Source organism: Chamaea fasciata, unplaced genomic scaffold, assembly GCF_029207755.1.
Source record: "Chamaea fasciata isolate MVZ Bird 193981 ecotype frontalis unplaced genomic scaffold, bChaFas1.0.hap1 SCAF_22, whole genome shotgun sequence".
In the NCBI taxonomy this organism is placed as follows: Eukaryota; Metazoa; Chordata; class Aves; order Passeriformes; family Sylviidae; genus Chamaea; species Chamaea fasciata.
This window is the reverse complement of record NW_027094107.1, coordinates 1,343,271-1,361,171: the sequence shown is the minus strand read 5'-3', so window position 1 is coordinate 1,361,171 and position 17,901 is coordinate 1,343,271. Positions and strand designations below refer to the sequence as shown.

The window sequence follows — 17,901 nt, the reverse complement described above, 5'->3', positions numbered from 1 at the left end:
AGGTTCAAGTTGTCTCCGAGTGTTTCCAAGATGAAGGATTTTGCTTTTCCTTGAGATACAACCCTGTAATTTCATCCTGTTAGACTGTGTGCCCCATCAGGTGTGGAAACCTGCAGTTTTAGCACTTGTGGTTTGGAAAATGCAGGTTTGTTGCACAAAAATAGTAACCAAAATATTTGGGACTGTTTCATTTAGGCCTTGAGTTATTTTGGGTTAAGGCAGTGCGTGAAGCTTCTCCTTTCAAATAGAACTGTTTTGTTTTAGCTCTGACTGAATTAAATAAATAAAAAACCAAACCAAAACCACATTAAATAGCCAGGAGCCCCCAAATCCCATGGACTAAGCTATGATAGAAAAATCTCTGCATCCCTTCATTGTACTTCAAGAAACACCAACTTTAATATAGAATTAAAAGTTGTTAAGACTCTCCTGGAATTTTAAAATGTCTCTCCTTTCCTGAAACCTGACAAGTCAATGATGTTTCCTGAGTGAAAACATGAGCTGGCCCAGAGTAAATTCTGTTTCAAGCCCTTGATTTCCGTTTTTCTTGAGCTGAGTTTAGCAGAGCAGCCTCGCCTCCCTTGGTGCCAGTGAGCTCGTGTGAGGGGTGAGCAGAGCTCTCAATTTCCATAGCACTCTTCTGTTGGGGAAAAATGGGTAAATTATGTGATCAAATTGAGGGTCATTCTACCTTGTAAAAATCGGTGGAACAAATACCACCCTTAAGGGCTCTGATAGAAAGTGATACTGTAGATATTGGTAGGATTCATGTTAATTGAAAACTTACTGTGTGTGGCACTAGAGAGACAGCAATGCTGTGTTCCTGCAGCTGCCACAGCCAGGGCTAACACTGGAGCCTCAGCAGCTGCTGCCTCAAACATCACCTCAACCATCATCCATTTTCCATTTCACCAGTGTGCAGTTCTTGCATGGATTTTGGAACCACTCCCCAGATGCTTTCAGTTCAGCGTGGCTACATCATCTTTTCAGATGCTCTTTCTCTTTTTTTTTTCCCTTTTAAAGTAACATTTTTAGACCACATCTCTGCAGAGCAGCATGACAAGCCCTAAAGGTCAGACTCTCTTTACAAATTCAGCATCTGCCTTGATAGCAGAGCTGTGCCATGGGCAGTGTGAGGGTTTTTGGTTTTTTTTTCCTTCCAGTTGACTGGACAATTTAAGTAGTAGCTGTGAATTTGTACCATGTCTGCTTGGTCATGAAGGAAAACTGCTGACCTGGTAAGATTGGGTTGTTTGTATCCCATTAAACACATCTCTAACATAAATTTCTAAAGGAGAATTGGAGAGCTGTACACACACACTCAGGTGCAGGAAGAAGAGACACAGAGGATTCTTCAGCATTTTTTAATTAACCCCTCATTCAATTCCATGCAGGGCCAGCCTGACGCCCTTTGTCCCTGCAGGTGTTGGCGATGACCAGGTGAGGGAGCAGCCAGGCCATGTCTGCCTTTATTCTCTCAGCACTGTGCCTTTTTCAGGCAGCTTTTCCCACAGCTCCAGACTGGATTGGATCCTGATCTTTCCCACACGATCCATGCTTGAATATTGGCCGTCTCCCACTGCAAGGAGAACAGAGCACTCAGACCTTGTGCTGCAGCCTGTTTTTAAGGGGAGGCTTAAACTGCAGAGGGTTGGTTCTAAAAGCAGGAAGTTTCTGCAGCCTGGGTCACACGACACAGATGGCGATGCAGATCGTTGGTCTCACAAACACACCCCAGTGCACCAAAGCCTGTGCTCTGCCTACACTTGCCCAGTCCTGTTCCTGTTGGATAAATGAAGCAGGATCATGCAGGAGAGGGCTGTGCCAGTCTAAAGTACAGCTGCTGCTTCATATTCCTAGGAATGACTTCCCAGGCTGGTCACAGGCCTAACCCCAGCTCCTTGGGTTTGTCATTACCAGCCCTTTGCCCTCCTGGCTTTGCTGACCTGGTTAATTTAAAAGTGCAGGGGTTGAACTGTTTGCATGGGCTTTTTTTTTTCTTTAAATATTTGCAGTATATTCTAAATATTTCACAACAGGAGGGAAGGACAGAGAGGTGACTCAAGCGTGGAAGTGAGCTCTGAATGCGTGTCTGTATTCCCCTTTCTTTGTAACTCGATTTATAAGACACAAATTCTCGTGCCTGGGCCATTTCCCATCATTAATTGTGTTCTGCCACCTCAAGCTCTCAGGTGACATCCTTCCTATTCCTCTATCTCATGTTCTTCACACAAAAAAATGCAGGAAAAGCAAACAAGGATAAAACCAGACAACACTGAGCTATGGCTGCACTTCTGCCACAACAATGATCTTTGTAAGTGCACCAAGATTGCTCCAGACTTCTTATCCAACACTCTCCTAACCCGTGGGATATCGTGGAGTTGGTCCTATTGCATGGAGTACTCTTGGCCATTTTTATTTATGGCTGGCTCAGTCCTTTATTGCTGAATGTCCTGTCTACCTGGGGATTCACCAGTGTCCTGCTGTCTCTTTTCCCTCAGCTGTGGCACACAGCTGTCCTGAATAGCTGTGGGTGCTCAGGTTACTGTGTTCGTGCCATCACACACTGTGACTTCCCTGCTCCACACTTCTTTACTCCTAGAAGGTGACAGGCGAGCTTTTGAAATTAAAGCCTTGTCCTAATGAATGAAGCCATCTCCCAGGGAAAGCAGAGGTGCTGCAAGGGCTGGGTTGTGGGCTGCAGCTGGGAAGAGCTTTCCTTTCTGAGTCAGCGTCGAGGAATTTAACCTTTGCCTGCGGAGAAAGCAGCACAGCATGAAGTCGTGCAGGAAGAAGGAAAGGGATTAATGAGAACAGTTAGTTACAGCTCCTGTGGATCCAGAGAGCCCCTTCCTTATCTCCTCACCAGAGTCCCTCGAAGGTTTGTTCACCTGCTGTCACCTGTGTTTCTGGCTTGGCAGGTAGAAGTGGCTCTGGCCAGCTGTGCCTCGAGCAGGCGACCCCAGCTCCTGAGGGGAGGCTGCATTCAGGACCAGCTTAGGATTTGACTCTCAGGCCTCGGTGAAGGCTGGATTCACACTGACACTTCCAGATGTCCCTGCCCCCAGGGGACTCTGCGAGGACTGTCCAGGGGCTCTGGGTTACGAGGACCCACCCGGTGACTGCAAGGTTGGGTCTGATTTGCTACGTGACAGGAGGGACCCCTGGGCACCCTCCTGATTTTGAACATTGAGACCATTGCTGGACTTAATTTAATTCGAACCTTGATTGTAGGATTTACAGCAATACAAGATAAACTACAGTGGCACACACTGACAAATGAAAGGGATGTTTCCTCATCTCCCCCATCCTGATTGGTAACCACCTCACAGGAGACTTCATGTCACCTGTCAGTTTGTTCCCACTTGGGAATTTCAGGGTTTGTTGCTGCTGGGACTGACACCTTTAACACGTCTTGGAGGCCCATCCAGGTTTTCCTGAGCTTTCTGACAAGTCTTGCAGCAGGAAGACCACCCTTCTGTCTCAGGCTGGGTGTTTTCACCCATGTGTGAGCAGTGCATTAGGCTCTCCAGGTAGCTTTGTGTTTCATTTCTTGTCCGTGCATGCTCATTCGAATCAGAGAATCATTTAAGTTGGAAAAGACCACTGAGACCATTGGATCTGATCTTTGACTGATCACCGCCTTATCAATGAGACCAGAGTGCTGAGTGCCACATCCAGTCCTTCCTTGAACACCTCCAGGGATGGTGACTCTACACCTCCCTGGGCAGCCCATTGCAATGTTTAACAACCTTTTCCATGAGAAATTCTTCCTGATGTCCAGCCTGACCCTACCATGGCACAACTGGAGGCCGTTCCCTCTCCTCCTGTCCCTGTTCCCTGGAGCAGAGCCCGACCCCCCCGGCTGTCCCCTCCTGTCAGGGAGCTGTGCAGAGCCACAAGGTCTCTCCTGAGCCTCCTTTTCTCCAGGCTGAGCCCCTTCCCCAGCTCCCTCAGCTGCTCCTCATAGGACTGACTCTCCAGACCCTTCCCCAGCTCTGTTGCCCTTCTCTGGACTCTCTCCAGCACCATTCTGTCAGCAGAGAACTGATTTTGTCCCGACCACTTTCTCAGCGGTGTCTGTACATTTTTGTGAGCGTGGCAAAAAAAAATAACCCCGTCAGCACCAGAAAGGCCTACCCTATGGGCAAACGACAAAAGACCATGAGCTCCTTTTTCACCCAGCACAGTGCATCGCCCTGTGCTATTGTCCCCCCACGCCCTGCGCTGCGTTAGAGGCCGCACGTATGTTGGGGCAGGTGATTTTTGACTGCCAACACCAACCTGTCACAAAGGCATGGAGTGACAGGACAACAGGGAATGGCTTTGAGCTGACGCTGGGCAGGGTTAGGATTGCTCCAGCTCTGGGGTTCCCTGCACAGGGAGGACATGGAGCAAGTCCAGAGGAGAGGCATGAGGGATGGATTATTACTCCTTATGAGGAAAGGCTGAGAGAACTGGGATTGTTCCGCCGGGAAAAGAGAAAGCTTTGTGACCTTCCAGTACCTGAAGGGAACCAGCTAGAAAGAAGGAGAAACACTATTTAACAAGGGCCTGGAGTGACGGGACGAGGGGGAATGGATTCAAACTGAAAGAGAGTAGGTTGAGATTAGGTATTAGGAAAAAAATCTTCCCTGTGTGAGCGGGGAGGCCCTGGCACAGGGTGCCCAGAGCAGCTGTGGCTGCCCCGGGATCCCTGGAGCGTCCAAGGCCAGGCTGGACGCTGGGGCTGGGAGAATCCTGGGATAGCGGAAGGTGTCCCGCCCATGGCAGAGGGTGGAATGAAATTATATTAAAAATCCCTCCCAACCCAAACCACTCCGTGATTCTATTAAACCATGCTGCTGCAAGGTGTATCCCTTCAAACAGTTGTTTTGTCCTCAGTTGTCTTGAGAAGTATTTATGTAGGTCACGTAAAAATATCCGGAGTCTTGTCTCGTCCTTTACGGGCGACGCTTGGCCTGCCCCAGGCCTATGGCTCAGCCGCGAAGGGTCTGCCCTTCATCTGAAGGATTCCCACCAGCCGGCACACGTTTAGACACCATTTCTGGGTGATTTTCCCTCAGATAAGGTGCGGACCCGTTAATTTGGTGCTCAGACACAGAGCCCCGCGCACTCCCGGCGCCCTCAGGGAGCGGCGGCTGCGTGTGGGACGTGACCGGGGCCGGCGCCGCTGGCCCCGCCCCCGGGAGGCGGGCTCTACGCTGACGGACAGGAGACTCGGCCAATAGAAATGCAGCGGGCACAGCGTGGACCAATCGCTGACGAGAGGGGCGGGGCGAGGCGCGCTGGGTGGTGGCGGCGCGGGCGGTGCTGCGGCAGAACGCGGAGGCGGCGAAGCGGAGCGGATTGAGCGGGAGTGGGGTGATTCCGGCCGGTAGCAAACATGTCTCTCTCCAACAAACTCACCCTGGACAAGGTGGACGTGAAGGGCAAGCGCGTCGTCATGAGGTGAGGCGTTGCGGGGGGAATGTGCGTCCCCTGAGGGCCGCCCTGCTCCATCCTCCGCGCTGAGGCCGGGCCGATGCCCCCCGGCGAGCAGCCCCTTGCTCGAGCCCGGCACGTGTCGATGTGTGCGGTTTTAGTTTATCTTCGCTCGCTGGGTGTTGGAGAGGCTCCTGCATCATCGCGGAGCTGGCCCGGCTCCCCTGCCGGGGACGTGGCGGCCGGGCAGGGTGTAAATCCCGGCCCGGCTCTGCCGCCCTGGATCACCCCGCCCGCACGTGTGTCGGTCACAGGCGGCTTGAGGGGAAATCCAGCCAGCCTGCCGTGCGTTTATTCCAGAGAGCTACCCCCCAAAATGCTTATTTCCCGGTTGTTTTTTTCCTTAATGAAAATTCAAAAACCTTTGCAATTAAAAAAAGGTGAAGATATGGCTCTGCCCATCTATCCAAATACCAATAATAATTCAGCATTTCGCAGCAGGAATCAAATCATAGAATCACAGACTGGCCTGGGTTGGGAGGGACCTTAAAGCTCATCTCTTTCCAGCCCCGTGCCAAGGGCACGAACACCTTTTGCTCGACCAGGTTGCTCCAAACCCCTTCTGGCCGGGCCTTGGACACTTCCAGGGATGGAGCAGGTTTTCAGCATATCCTGCTCTGAAACCCTAAAATAGCCATTCATAGCTTATTTATAAAGCATCAGTGCCTGAAAGCCTCATGTTAAGATTGTTGCCAAATGCTGGGAGATAAGGGCAGCAGGTGCATCGTGATGTGTCCTGCTCGAAATCCTTTTATTGTGGGGTGGTTTGTTCAAGGTCACTAGAACGTGACTACTACGTGTGTGTTACCTACTCTGAGTAGGCAGGGACAGCAGAAGTATAGCTCATCTTACTCGCAGTCTGACAGACAACTTGCTCTTTTTACCCCTTGTCTCTTCAACCTTGTTTTGAACTAGTTCCCTAAAAATTTGATTAACAGAAACCAGCCCGTGTAGCAAGTACTGAGGAAGCTTGCTCAGTATTTCCGTGCACTTTCTAAGTCTGGTACAACAAAAGATCTATCTCTGTAGAAGTCTGTACCTGACTATTTTTTTTTGGCCATCTGACTGTTTTTTTTTCCATTTCTGAGTCATGTTACAGAGAGTAGCTGTGCATAGGCAGGCGGTTTGTAACAGGGATGGCTTTCCCTGCTCAAAATCTCCGTTAATTGATGGTAATTAATTAATCTTGCTGTTCTCTGAGGGGCTACCCCAACACAGCAGGTGAGCTGCCAGGCTCCGTGTCTCCTGCCTGCATCTCACCTCCCTGTAACGAGTCGCCACGTGCTCTCAGTAGCACCAAAATCGATTGCTCTTCTTTTTCTCCTCGTGTGCGTGGTAATTTGGGCGTACTCACATCCTGAGTGAGCCCTAATTTCCTTCCGGTCCTATTGCCGAAGCTTCAGGAGAAGTTGAGAATGGGGAGGGGAGAGGGCTCAGGGGAGCTCAGGTTTCAATGGTCTGCAGGGGGGAAGAAGGCTGAGCTGGGCCTTTCTTTTGTAGTTTGGATGGCTCTGTAAAGCAAACTGTTCTTTTATTCTCTCCTTTTAGGATAATGGTGCTTTTCTTTGCCCCTTCTAGAACTCGGCCGCTGTGCTGTGTGGGGCTGCCAGTTCAATTTCTTTCTGCTCAGCTACTCCTGTTTTGCTGGCAGCTTTTGTCCTCCTCCTCGTTTGTTTCACGTGCTGAGTGGGCTGCGGGGGGATTCATTGCCGCAGTTTGCTGAACTGGGATGTTCTTTAATGTACGGAAGGATGAAGGATGCACGCTCTGCTCTCTGTTCTGGCCATGGGTGTTCCCTCCCGGAGCTCAGGGAGCGATTCCTGCCTCCGCGGTTACGCAACGCGGCTTCCTGCACATGGGCACGAGGGGTGCCAGGAAAACGGGCTGGTGAAACTCCTCCCTGCCAGCCCTTCAGCTGGCACGAGTCAGGAAGTCACCTCAAGATCCAAGTCAGGTCTTCCAGGGAGAATGTGATAAGCCACAGCGCTTGCTGCAGGGAGATTAGAGCTGCAGAGGACAGAAATGAAAGCTTCCTTGAACTGCCTGCTGGCCACAGTAGTCCAGCCAAGTATTTCAGAAACCTCATTACAGTAACAACAAGCTCACTAGTCATTGTTCATTCCCTTTCCTTTGGATGTTCCTCGTTGGGGATCTGAAATCATGTTGTTTAAAAATAAAAATTTGTGTCTGGGTTTATTCCTGCTCAGCATTACTGCTGCTCTGGTCCTGAGCATTGGGATGTCTTGGTGGGCCAGCTTTCCTGAGTTATTCTGGCAGTGGTTGCTCTCCGTTTGTGGTGTTATCACAAGCAGAAAAGGCTGATAACACCTTGATTTCAGAATGGAACTTGGTGACAAGGGCAGAGGTGAACATCTCACTCTAATTGTAACACTCGTTTTCTAACCAGCACCTTTACTGGCAGGTTCCCTCACTCACTTGTTGAATATTTAAAATGAAATAAAACAATAAGTAATAAATAAATAAATTTGTTGAATATTTAATTTTACTTCTGGTTTTTCTTTGTTTTTAGGGTTGACTTCAATGTTCCAATGAAGGATCACAAAATAACCAACAATCAGAGGTGAGCTGCAATTTCCATCCCAACTGGAGGCCCCAAAGTTTGCTGTGTCTCTGACTTCACCCCAGTACCTGCAACATTACCATGATTAGGCTGTCTTTGCTCATACCAGAATATTAAAGGTGTCAGGGGAAGTCCAGCAATTCTTAATTAAACCCCCTGCAGCTGTTGGCAAACTACACTTAATTACAAGGCTGATACTCACTGTGGCTGCTATGGGAAGCAAATGGAAAAAATCTCTTATTTTAGAGATCCTAAATTCCCCAAGTTTGCCATGACCATTTCACGGCCACGTCCCTTAGGCTGTGCGTGAAAGTTGTCTCTGTTTGTTACTATCCAGAAGTCTCTGTGGCTCCTGCTTACCCTGGGGCTGTGTCATTTGTTGTCTTTGTTAGAATAATTGTTGCAGTGCAGCACACAAAACCCTGGGGTTTAGAAACAGTGAGGCCAGATGTCTTGCCCTGCCTGTCTGCCACTTTTGGCAGGTGTCACTTTTGTTCACCACAGTGTTCTCAGTGCTCATCATTTCTCTGTTGGATCCCAGAGTAACCAGGAAGCCTGGTAGTGTTCAGGTGTGTCTTGGCATTTCTTAGCTGAGCAATCAGCAGAATTTCGATTGCAAAATGCATTTTAATTCTATATCCTACATTGCTTGGGAGATAACAGTGAAATGTATGAAAACAGGCTGGGATGGAGAATTCTGTTGTTGATTTCCTAAGGAATCATTCTGTCCAGCTCTTGCGCTGTTTCTTTTGTCATTTTTGGGGGACAACTCCCGGGGCTCTCGTGTGAGTGGTACTAATCTGCTTCCCTGGTTAAACTCTAATTGAGTCCTTATTAATTAGCTGTTGTGTGCTATTACAGAATCAAGGCAGCTGTTCCTACCATCAAGCACTGCTTGGACCATGGGGCCAAGTCCGTGGTTCTCATGAGTCACCTGGGTCGCCCCGATGGTGTCCCCATGCCCGACAAGTTCTCCTTGGCCCCAGTAGCTGTGGAGCTGAAGGCACTCCTGGGCAGGTAAAGTGGAAAGGCAGCCTGCTGTGCATCAAGCCCTCCCTGCCAGGGCACCTGGATGGTTTTCTTTCCCCCAGGAAGTCACAGGTGAGGTTACAGTGCGTGTCTGGTGTTTGCAGGGAGGTGTTGTTCCTGAAGGACTGTGTTGGTGCTGAGGTGGAGCAGGCCTGTGCCAACCCTGCTGCTGGCTCAGTCATCCTGCTGGAGAACCTCCGGTTCCACGTTGAAGAGGAAGGGAAAGGCAAGGATGCTTCAGGGAACAAGGTGAGACTTCAGATCTGGCTTTCATGTCTGCCTGCTCTGGTCTTACCTGCTCTTTGCTGCAGATTGACGAGGAGCCTCTCTAAAGGACTGATTGTGAACCTGCTCTTAACAGGATGCTGGAGATCTTTAGTTCAGTGTGTCCCACTCTTGTGCAAAAGTTTTGAGTGGAATACAGTGAATTTTCAAAATGAGACAGCTCAAGTGAAAGACTATAGATGACCCTGTCAGAAAAGGATAAAGAAACAAAAAAGAGCTGTGCAAGAAACTGCTGCTTGTTTGGCTGCAGTTTTGGATGTCTAAAATGAAAACCAGTTTGGATACTGTTGCCACCAGGCCCGTAAGAATGATGCTTTTTGGGTTATATGGCTAATATTTCTGCAGCACAGGGATTATCAAACCCTCCTCTAAGCCTGTCTGCTCTTCAGAGTAGTTCTCTAGAACCAGGCTGCCTTGCACCTCTGACATTTTGTTGAAGGTCAGCAGAGTGCTTGCTCCAGACAGCTGCTTTTCTTAGCGATGGTGACCCCGCTGCCTCTACAGAGGCCTTGGCTCTCTTCACACCCAGTGCTTGGAGGGAATGCTGACATGGAGTGCTGCCCTTTATGGGCTGACACAGGACTCCTGCAGCTTGGGAGCACGGCACAGAGTTGGTGAGCCTGTGCAGATGGCGGGGGGAAATGGAGCAAATCTGGAATTATTCACTGCTAGGATTGTGTGCCACTGCAAGTCTAATGGCAGGGAGAAGAGTGGGGCAAGACTTTCACTTTCTCTGGGAGACAATCCCTTGGTTTTGTGTGTTTCTGTAATTCCCAGGTGATTTAGCTGGGTGTGTGCATCTGGAAGCTCACACTGCACTGGGCACAGCAGGAGAGGTGCCAGTGACAGAGCTGCCTCTCAAGGGAGCAGTGATGCAGTACAGAATTGCAGGTTGCTGGCTGGTGCTTGGATCGTGTTTTTCCAAAGCAGATGCAGTGGTTCCTGCTGTCAGAGCCCCTTGTGTTCTGCTCACGGATGGTCCTGGTTCTAACTGGAGCACTTAGTCTCTGCACAGCCAGGCAGTTTGCTGAGTGAGGGAGCAGTTGGCAGCACTGTTCTACAGTCTGTGTGGTCCTGCTCAGGCTCTGCTGAAAAGGGCCCCCAAAGCTGTGCTGAGCCCTGCTGCCATCTCCTGGAGTGCCCCCCTGCCACTGTCCCTGTGGTGTCACATCTCGGGGCTGGCAGAGCCTGTGGGGGGTTGAGCTGAGCCCCTTGGAGAGGGGCTGGCCTGGCTCCAGTCTGGCTGTCAGCTGCCTCTGGGCAGTCACCTGCTGTCCCCTCGTGGTGGGAAGGAAAGCTGAACTGCAGAAACCATCCTGTGAGGATCTGGTAGGATGCCTGGAGGAGTCTTTTAACAGAAATACACCTGATCTTTACCCAGTACATACACTTACCTCCACATTTCCAGCATTGGCTACTTGCACTGTGGCCTGTTGTAGTGAGCAGGTCTTTTACCAGTTAATCCTCAGTGCTGTGGCTAAATCAGTCCTTCAGCAGCTCAGCCTTTTACCTGTGTCTCTTGGAGACTGTGCTTGCTTTGTTCAGTGAGTGAGCATGAATTTGTTCAGCCTGATTTCAGCATTGCCTTGTCTCTCCACACCCTTCCTGTGCTACCTGCGTTCACCACACAGCACTGGAAATCTGTTGGAGAGAGACTGAAAGGTTTGTGGTGCTGCAGTTCAGAAGTGGGAACAGTCTTCAACAACAGCAGCCTAGGGGAGCTTAAAGTGGAATTTAAACATTTTTGTTGCTCCTGGTGGACTGGGAAGAAGCAAATGAAAAGAGTGACCCACCAGATTAACTGATGAGTTCCTCAGACAGACCTTTGCTTTGGGTTTGTGAGTCAAATAGCTGACTTTGAGTTTAGATTCAAAGTCTCAGGGTACAAACTTGTCCTTCTTTCTCTTTTTAGATCAAGGCTGAGCCTGCAAAAGTGGAGGCTTTCAGAGCCTCTCTTTCGAAACTGGGAGATGTCTATGTCAATGATGCTTTTGGCACCGCACACCGAGCTCACAGGTGGGTACCTGTTCCCTTCCACAGGCAGACCTGCAGAACAATAACTGCAAATATTGCCCCTGAGGAGTTTTAACTTCCTTTTGGGCTTATCCCACTATCACTGTGCTGTGTTTGTTCTCAGTAGTGGATTTACTGGAAGCAGTTGTCATCAGTGTATGCTCTTTCAGGTTTGTTTCTGGGCTCAGGAGAAAGCTGAAACAAGATCTTAAGACTTCCACTGACTTTTATTAGACTTTGAAGATGTAAAAATTACTTGCTTAGGGCTTGTATAAATTGTCCTGCAGTCACAACAGCCCTCTTTTCCAAATGATTAATTGCTCCAGAGTGATTATTTTCATAGAGTATGTTCGGATATGTGTTCTTGCAGACTGCTGTGGTCCTCTTGGAAGAAGAAATCCCTGCTCTTGGCTATTCTTATTTGACCCCCAGTGTCTTGGATCACTAGTTGAGATGATAAATGTCTTGCAAATCAATATTTCTGTGCAAAACCAATGTCAGAAATGAAGCACTATCAAACTAGGAAAACAAAGCCCCTGTGTGTGTTTTCCTGCAGGTGGTAGCTGTTCTCATTGCTGCAGCTGACTAAAGGGCTGGCTTTGTAATGCTGTGAGGCATGGGGGTGTTTCTACATGTAAATTTTTCCTTTCCTCACCTTTTACTTTAATTCTGCAGCTCCATGGTAGGTGTCAATCTGCCTCAGAAGGCTGCTGGCTTCCTGATGAAGAAGGAACTGGATTATTTTGCCAAGGCCCTAGAGAGTCCAGAGAGACCCTTCCTGGCAATTCTTGGAGGGTGAGACTCAAGAGCATTGTGACTGTATTTCTCTAACTCCCCTAACAAATGACATATTGTTCTTGCTTGGTTTAAGCAAGTGCTTTCCTTTCACATGTCCCCGCAGTTCAGATTTGTAGCTGACTCCTGAGATGTGAGATGTGGATTAGAGAGGAGCCAGCTGACACATCTGCTCCTGTGATGGTACAGTCTGGCTGCTCACTGTCTCTCCTGGCCTCTGATGTTCCCCAAATGGAGACAGTCCCCAGCAGTTTTTCACCCAGGAGAGCAGTTAGAGCCACGTGATGGCCCAGACATTGCCAGTGACCTTTCCCCCCAGTTCAGGGTACAGGAGGCTCAGGCTCAGCACTCTGCAAACTGACATGACCTCTCATTATGCAATGGGGCCATGCTGGGGCTGCATGGGCTCTGCCCTGCCCCAGCACCTGCTGTGCAAAGGGACTGCAAGATGCACAACCAAGTGGCTTTAATTGCAGGCAGTTTCCATCACGTGTGTGCCCGGTCCAGCACTGCAGCTCTGCGAGGTGCATTTCATCAGGTGAATTAACTTGGCTGGGCAGATGGGGGAAATCAGGCTCTGAAGGGTCAAATGAGGTTTATATTTAAACAGAAAAAAAGAAATGAAGGGCTGAATAATGCTCTAGTAAGTTGAATTTTAATGCTGGCCTGCTAACTTGCAAAATTCTTTTTGCCCATTCCCAACAATTCTTTTGTTGGATCGTTCTCCAGAACTGCCTTGACATACCATAGTCACAATATTCATCATTTATTCTTTTTCCTTTCCTCTCTCACCAGAGCCAAAGTTCAGGATAAGATCCAGCTGATCAATAACATGCTGGATAAGGTCAATGAGATGATCATTGGTGGTGGAATGGCGTTCACCTTCCTCAAAGTGCTCAACAACATGGAGGTATGAGGAGAACAATTCTGTGTCTGCTCCTAGTGAAGGATGTGGTCTGAGTGCCCCTTACATGTTCTGGGATTGAGCACTGGCTATCTTGGCCCTCTGCAAGAGCAGGGAGCACTGAGAAATTACTTGACAATCCCTTTGCAAAACTCAGATTGCTGCTCAGATGTCTCTCCATGTGCTTTAAGAAAATCTTTCCAGAATTGCTGTCTGAGCAGTTTGGGTGCTGATGTTCTCTTTTGTCACGACCAGCAGCTAAACAAACGCTCCTTACTTTTCCCAAACGTTTCCTTTAGATTGGTAACTCCCTGTTTGATGAAGAGGGATCAAAAATTGTCAAGGACCTGATGGCCAAGGCAGAGAAGAATGGTGTGAAGATCACTCTGCCTGTTGACTTCATCACTGCTGACAAATTTGATGAGAATGCACAGACTGGGGAGGCCACCGTGGCTTCAGGCATTCCTGCTGGCTGGATGGTAGGTTTGAATGGGAAAGGAACTGTCAGGAGGAGCAGTAAGGAACAGAGTGGGTAGGACAACTCTTAAAGGAGTAAAAAGATTAACTGTGAGCCTTGGCAAATGTTTCTGAGGGCAGTCAAGCTGTGTAGAGGTTGTTGGTTTAATGAAATTGAAGCCCTGTTGTTCGTTCTGAATTTTTAAGTCTAAAGTAGCTTTTGAGAGATTTGGATTAAAACAGCAAAATTCCTTTCCCAGCTTGCAGATCTGAATGCAGTGGAAATTGCTTTTATTTGACTGGAATTTAAGTAAGGTTGGCAAAGTTTTCTAACTAAGGCTTCAAGAATCTGATATTGATTTAAAATTGACTTACTGGTGTTAGGAAGATAAATACTACTCCAGACTCCACCCTCCTGCAGCAGCTGCTGGCAAATCTATCTGTGAATACAGAGAGAGTTTTGTTTCATGTCTGGGGTGAAGGGGAAGCTTCAGGCTGGGCATCAGTGATTTGAGCTGGGGGTCAGCAGTGAGTGACTTCTCTCCTTTCCCTTAGGGCCTGGACTGTGGCCCTGAGAGTGTGAAGAAGTTTGTTGAAGTTGTGGGAAGGGCCAAGCAAATCGTGTGGAACGGTCCAGTTGGGGTCTTTGAGTGGGACAAGTTTGCCAAAGGAACCAAAGCCCTGATGGACAAAGTGGTAGAAGTAACTGGAAAAGGCTGCATCACCATTATTGGTAAGCAGTTGTGTTTGTTCACCATTTTCTAAATGCATAAAGGAAATTTCTGCTGGTCAGCACTGTGTTAAAAATACTGGTCAAATTGTTTTCCTTTCCCCACATTCTCTTCCTCTGTTCTGTAATGTGGGCCTTCAGTTGGACAAAATCTGAATTCTGTTTGTGCTACAGGTGGTGGAGATACAGCTACTTGCTGTGCCAAGTGGAACACTGAGGATAAAGTCAGCCATGTCAGCACAGGAGGTGGTGCCAGCCTGGAGCTGCTAGAGGGTAAATCCTCTTTTATCTTCATTTGTTTTGAGTAAATGTGGAGTTCTGGGTGCTTTACCATGTGTTGGTAGTCAGGAAAGCACAAAAACAGAGGAATGGCTTTTCTGTCCCACCATGCGGAGTCAGTTACGTGTAGCTTTGGAGCCACAAGCTCCTCTTGCTGTTCTGTAGTCCTCACAGAGGAAGGAGAATGGAATATTCCTGCAAACAGCACAGCATGCTTCTCTCAGAAAGCAGAAATACTGGGATAGAAAACAAGAGTGGGCTGGATTTTGTCACTGATCCCTCAGGACATGCCCACCAGCCTGTTTAAAATGCCCGGTTTAAAATGCCCGGTTTCTGTTAGGGAAGCTTCATCAGAGCAGTCTGGAATTCTTGCCAGGAGCCTCCTCTTCCTGGTTGGAATTCCCTTGGTTTTGGGGAGCCCTCTAGTGCTCACCGACAAACCTGCACCAGGGTACTTGGAATTCAAAATGGTGAGGATTGAGGGGATTCTTGTAACGAGTTCCATTGTTCTCTAAACGACTTTTCATTTCCTCTGGTAATTTGCCGTTTCCCAGTGTGTGTAAATTATCCAATGCTGTCAGCTCCTCTGGAGAGGAGAAACTTCAATAAACTGCCTTGCAGCTGCTATTTCCAGGAGTAAGATGGGAGACAGCTTTTGTTTCTGTTGCCTAGGGAGTGATGGGGAAGGGAAAGAATGCAGATGGCTCGAAGGAAACGCTGTGCATTCAAAAGCACAAACTTGCCTAAGCTTTGGCCCAAAATCTGGGTTTGTGTGTGTGATCTTTTAAATGTAACGGAAGTCTGGCTAATTAGAAAAGCTTCTGAAGATGAAAAAAGGGGGGAAAAAGTCCCTGAAAACTCAGCAAACTAGTGAGATGTGAACAGTGTTGCAATTCAGTCCTGCTGCACAGCTTGAGCATCAGAAAGTTGTTTTTCTGAGGAAAGGCAAAACCAGAGTGGTGTCTGTTCATTAATAAAGTAGGACAAAGGTAAAAATGCTTTAGAAAGCATTGTACTTCATTAATCTAGGCTTTTGTAGTCAAAGATGAGCAAATGCTTTGATTCCATCAGTTGGAAAGAGACACGTAAATGTCTCAACCTGGGTGTTTTAGTAACAGTAAAGACTTGAGGTTGTAGGAGGCTTTTCCTCTTAATTCCTAAAACTTCTGCCACACTCCCCAGAATTCTATTTACATGCCACTAGGGATTTAAGGAAATATGCAGCAACTCCCTAAATCCAATCAAACAATCTGTTTGCCGTCAAATTGAATGGAAAAGGATGTTAGGTGTTTGGATCTGGCCCTAGCTGAGACTTGGACAGAAATGTGCCATTACTGTTAATTTTGGATCGATGGCTGGGCTGTGTTAGGAATGTCCCTGCTGACATCTGAGTGCAGCTGTGCCCTTGATGCCTTGGGAAGGCTGAGCTGGAACAGAGACTGCACAGAGCTAGACAACAAAGTAGGGATTTATTGAAAGGGCTTTAAGGATCCACCTTGGGCAGGACAAGAGCCTGACCAGGGTTATACTCAAGGTGGAATAAGAATGGTCACAAAAATGGCTGACCTGTCATGAAGTCTTATATTTTTATAAGTTTTGGTCCATTTGCATTTTGGGGTTTAATTGTCCAATTCCAGCTCCAGGCTGTGAGGTCTCATCCTGCTTGTTCCCCCCTTCAGCCCACCCTTGTTTGTGCTTTTGGGCCTGAAAGTTGTCCTTGGTGTGCAGCAGGAAAAGGATTTGTTTTGTGTCCCTGCTGTGTGCAGAGCTGAGTGACATTGAGTGGGAGCTCAGAACTGCACCCCTGGGCAGCACAGAGTCTGAAAAACAGGACAGCTCAACCTTAAGTCATCACTCTGGGTGGATTTACTGTGTGGAGCATGTCCATGGAACCACCGTGGTCAATGTGGAGCCAAACTCCTCCATTTTCAACCTACAACTCCTGATCTCCCTCTTTTAAATTACGTATCTTTGAACATTGCAGAGTCATTTGAGCACAGAGAGGTTCTTAACCGTGCTGCTGTGTTTTATCTGCTCCCCAGGTAAGGTTCTCCCTGGTGTGGATGCCTTGAGCAACGTGTAGAGAGCAGAGCCCCACGCCCCGGTCCCGTGCACAGCCCCTGAGATCCAACACTTCAGCGCTTCCGTGTTCCAGCTCTGCCAGAGGCACATCCCAGAATGTAAACCTTGGAACGGGACCTTGCAGCAGGAGAGAGCAGAGGGGTTTTTTTTCAGACTGCAGTTTACATGATGTGGGTTTGTCCACTGTTACCCCACTTGAATTAACGTAGTGAGTTGAAGCTGTTGTTGTGACTTTAGAGTGTATATATTTATATTTTGCCTTTTCAAAGAGATTAATCCCTGTTAGACCTATATCTCAGAAAGGAGTGCACTGTCCAGCTTCCATCCTAGAGGCATTTTCATCACTTGACACGGTTCAGAAACCAGAGGGGACTCCAGTTTTTTGGAGGTTGGTTGTAATAGCTGCTGAATAAACATATTTAAAGTGCTTCCAGTTTGTATGTTGTCCTTATTTCAGATTTTTAGAATGATCTGCATTAAAATATCTTCTAGCATCAGGAAGCTGAGCTATTTTTCCTATTTGCTCTAGTTAGAATATTTGTAAATCTTCTTTTGTTTGTCCAGTGGCTCTATAAGTACTGAGTCATCATCAAACTGAACTGGTTGGTGAGGAGGTATGCTGCCACAGATGTGCTGTTAGGTTAAAACTTCATTGCCCCTCATAATAAAGCAAGGTGAAGTTTTGAATGTGCAATCAGGTAAGGAAAATGCAAGTTCAGCTGCTTGTCATCTAGAGAACTTGCCTTATATTGGGCAATAAATGTATTTATTGTCAGTGTATGGGGAAATTGGAAGACTGAGGCAGGTTAAAATGAAATCCCAAGCAAGCAGAAGTTCAGTGTGCCTCTGTTCTGGTTTGTGGTCCTAAAAGCATTGAAAGCAGCATGGTAAAACTGCACGGGGGTTTGTGTGTGGCTTCAGCACCGGCAGAACAGCAGGTACTGTCACTGAAGGCCCAGCAAGGTGCTGCCAGTGCCTGGAGCTGGATTTCCACGTGAGCTGCCTCATGCTGACTCCTGTGCTCGCTGCAGGGCCCAAATGTGAGCTCAGAGTGGTTCAAAACCAAACCTGGGACTTCTCCAGCCTCAGTCTGGCCTTGGCTTTGGGTTATGGCAGCAGCCACAGCTCTGCTCAGAGGAGAGGGACTGCTCCAGCTGAACTGCTTGTGGATCTTCCTGCTGGATCCAGGAGAAGTGAGCACTGTGGGGCAGCCATGGCCTGGTTTGATTGCCAGTGAAATCCCCAGCAGTGGTGCTCCCAGGA

At 48.2% G+C, this 17,901-nt stretch overlaps 1 protein-coding gene across 1 annotated transcript; it reads left to right on the top strand.

The window, feature by feature from the left end:
- Nucleotides 1–5,314: 5,314 nt before the first annotated feature.
- PGK1 (phosphoglycerate kinase 1) lies at nucleotides 5,315–17,066 on the top strand. The gene is made up of 11 exons (XM_066202517.1): nucleotides 5,315–5,451; nucleotides 8,015–8,065; nucleotides 8,927–9,082; nucleotides 9,199–9,343; nucleotides 11,292–11,395; nucleotides 12,068–12,187; nucleotides 12,983–13,097; nucleotides 13,391–13,570; nucleotides 14,103–14,280; nucleotides 14,452–14,550; nucleotides 16,599–17,066. Exons 1-11 carry the CDS (start codon nucleotides 5,387–5,389, stop codon nucleotides 16,637–16,639), a joined length of 1,254 nt encoding a protein of 417 aa, XP_066058614.1. The 5' UTR covers nucleotides 5,315–5,386; the 3' UTR covers nucleotides 16,640–17,066.
- The last annotated feature ends 835 nt before the right edge of the window (nucleotides 17,067–17,901 follow it).

Coding starts and splice junctions, on each gene's coding strand:
- PGK1 (XM_066202517.1), top strand. CDS start 5,387: ATGTCTCTCTCCAACAAACTCACCCTGGACAAGGTGGACGTGAAGGGC. Junction 8,066..8,926: donor AAAATAACCAACAATCAGAG/GTGAGCTGCAAT, acceptor GTGCTATTACAG/AATCAAGGCAGCTGTTCCTA. Junction 9,344..11,291: donor AGGATGCTTCAGGGAACAAG/GTGAGACTTCAG, acceptor TTCTCTTTTTAG/ATCAAGGCTGAGCCTGCAAA.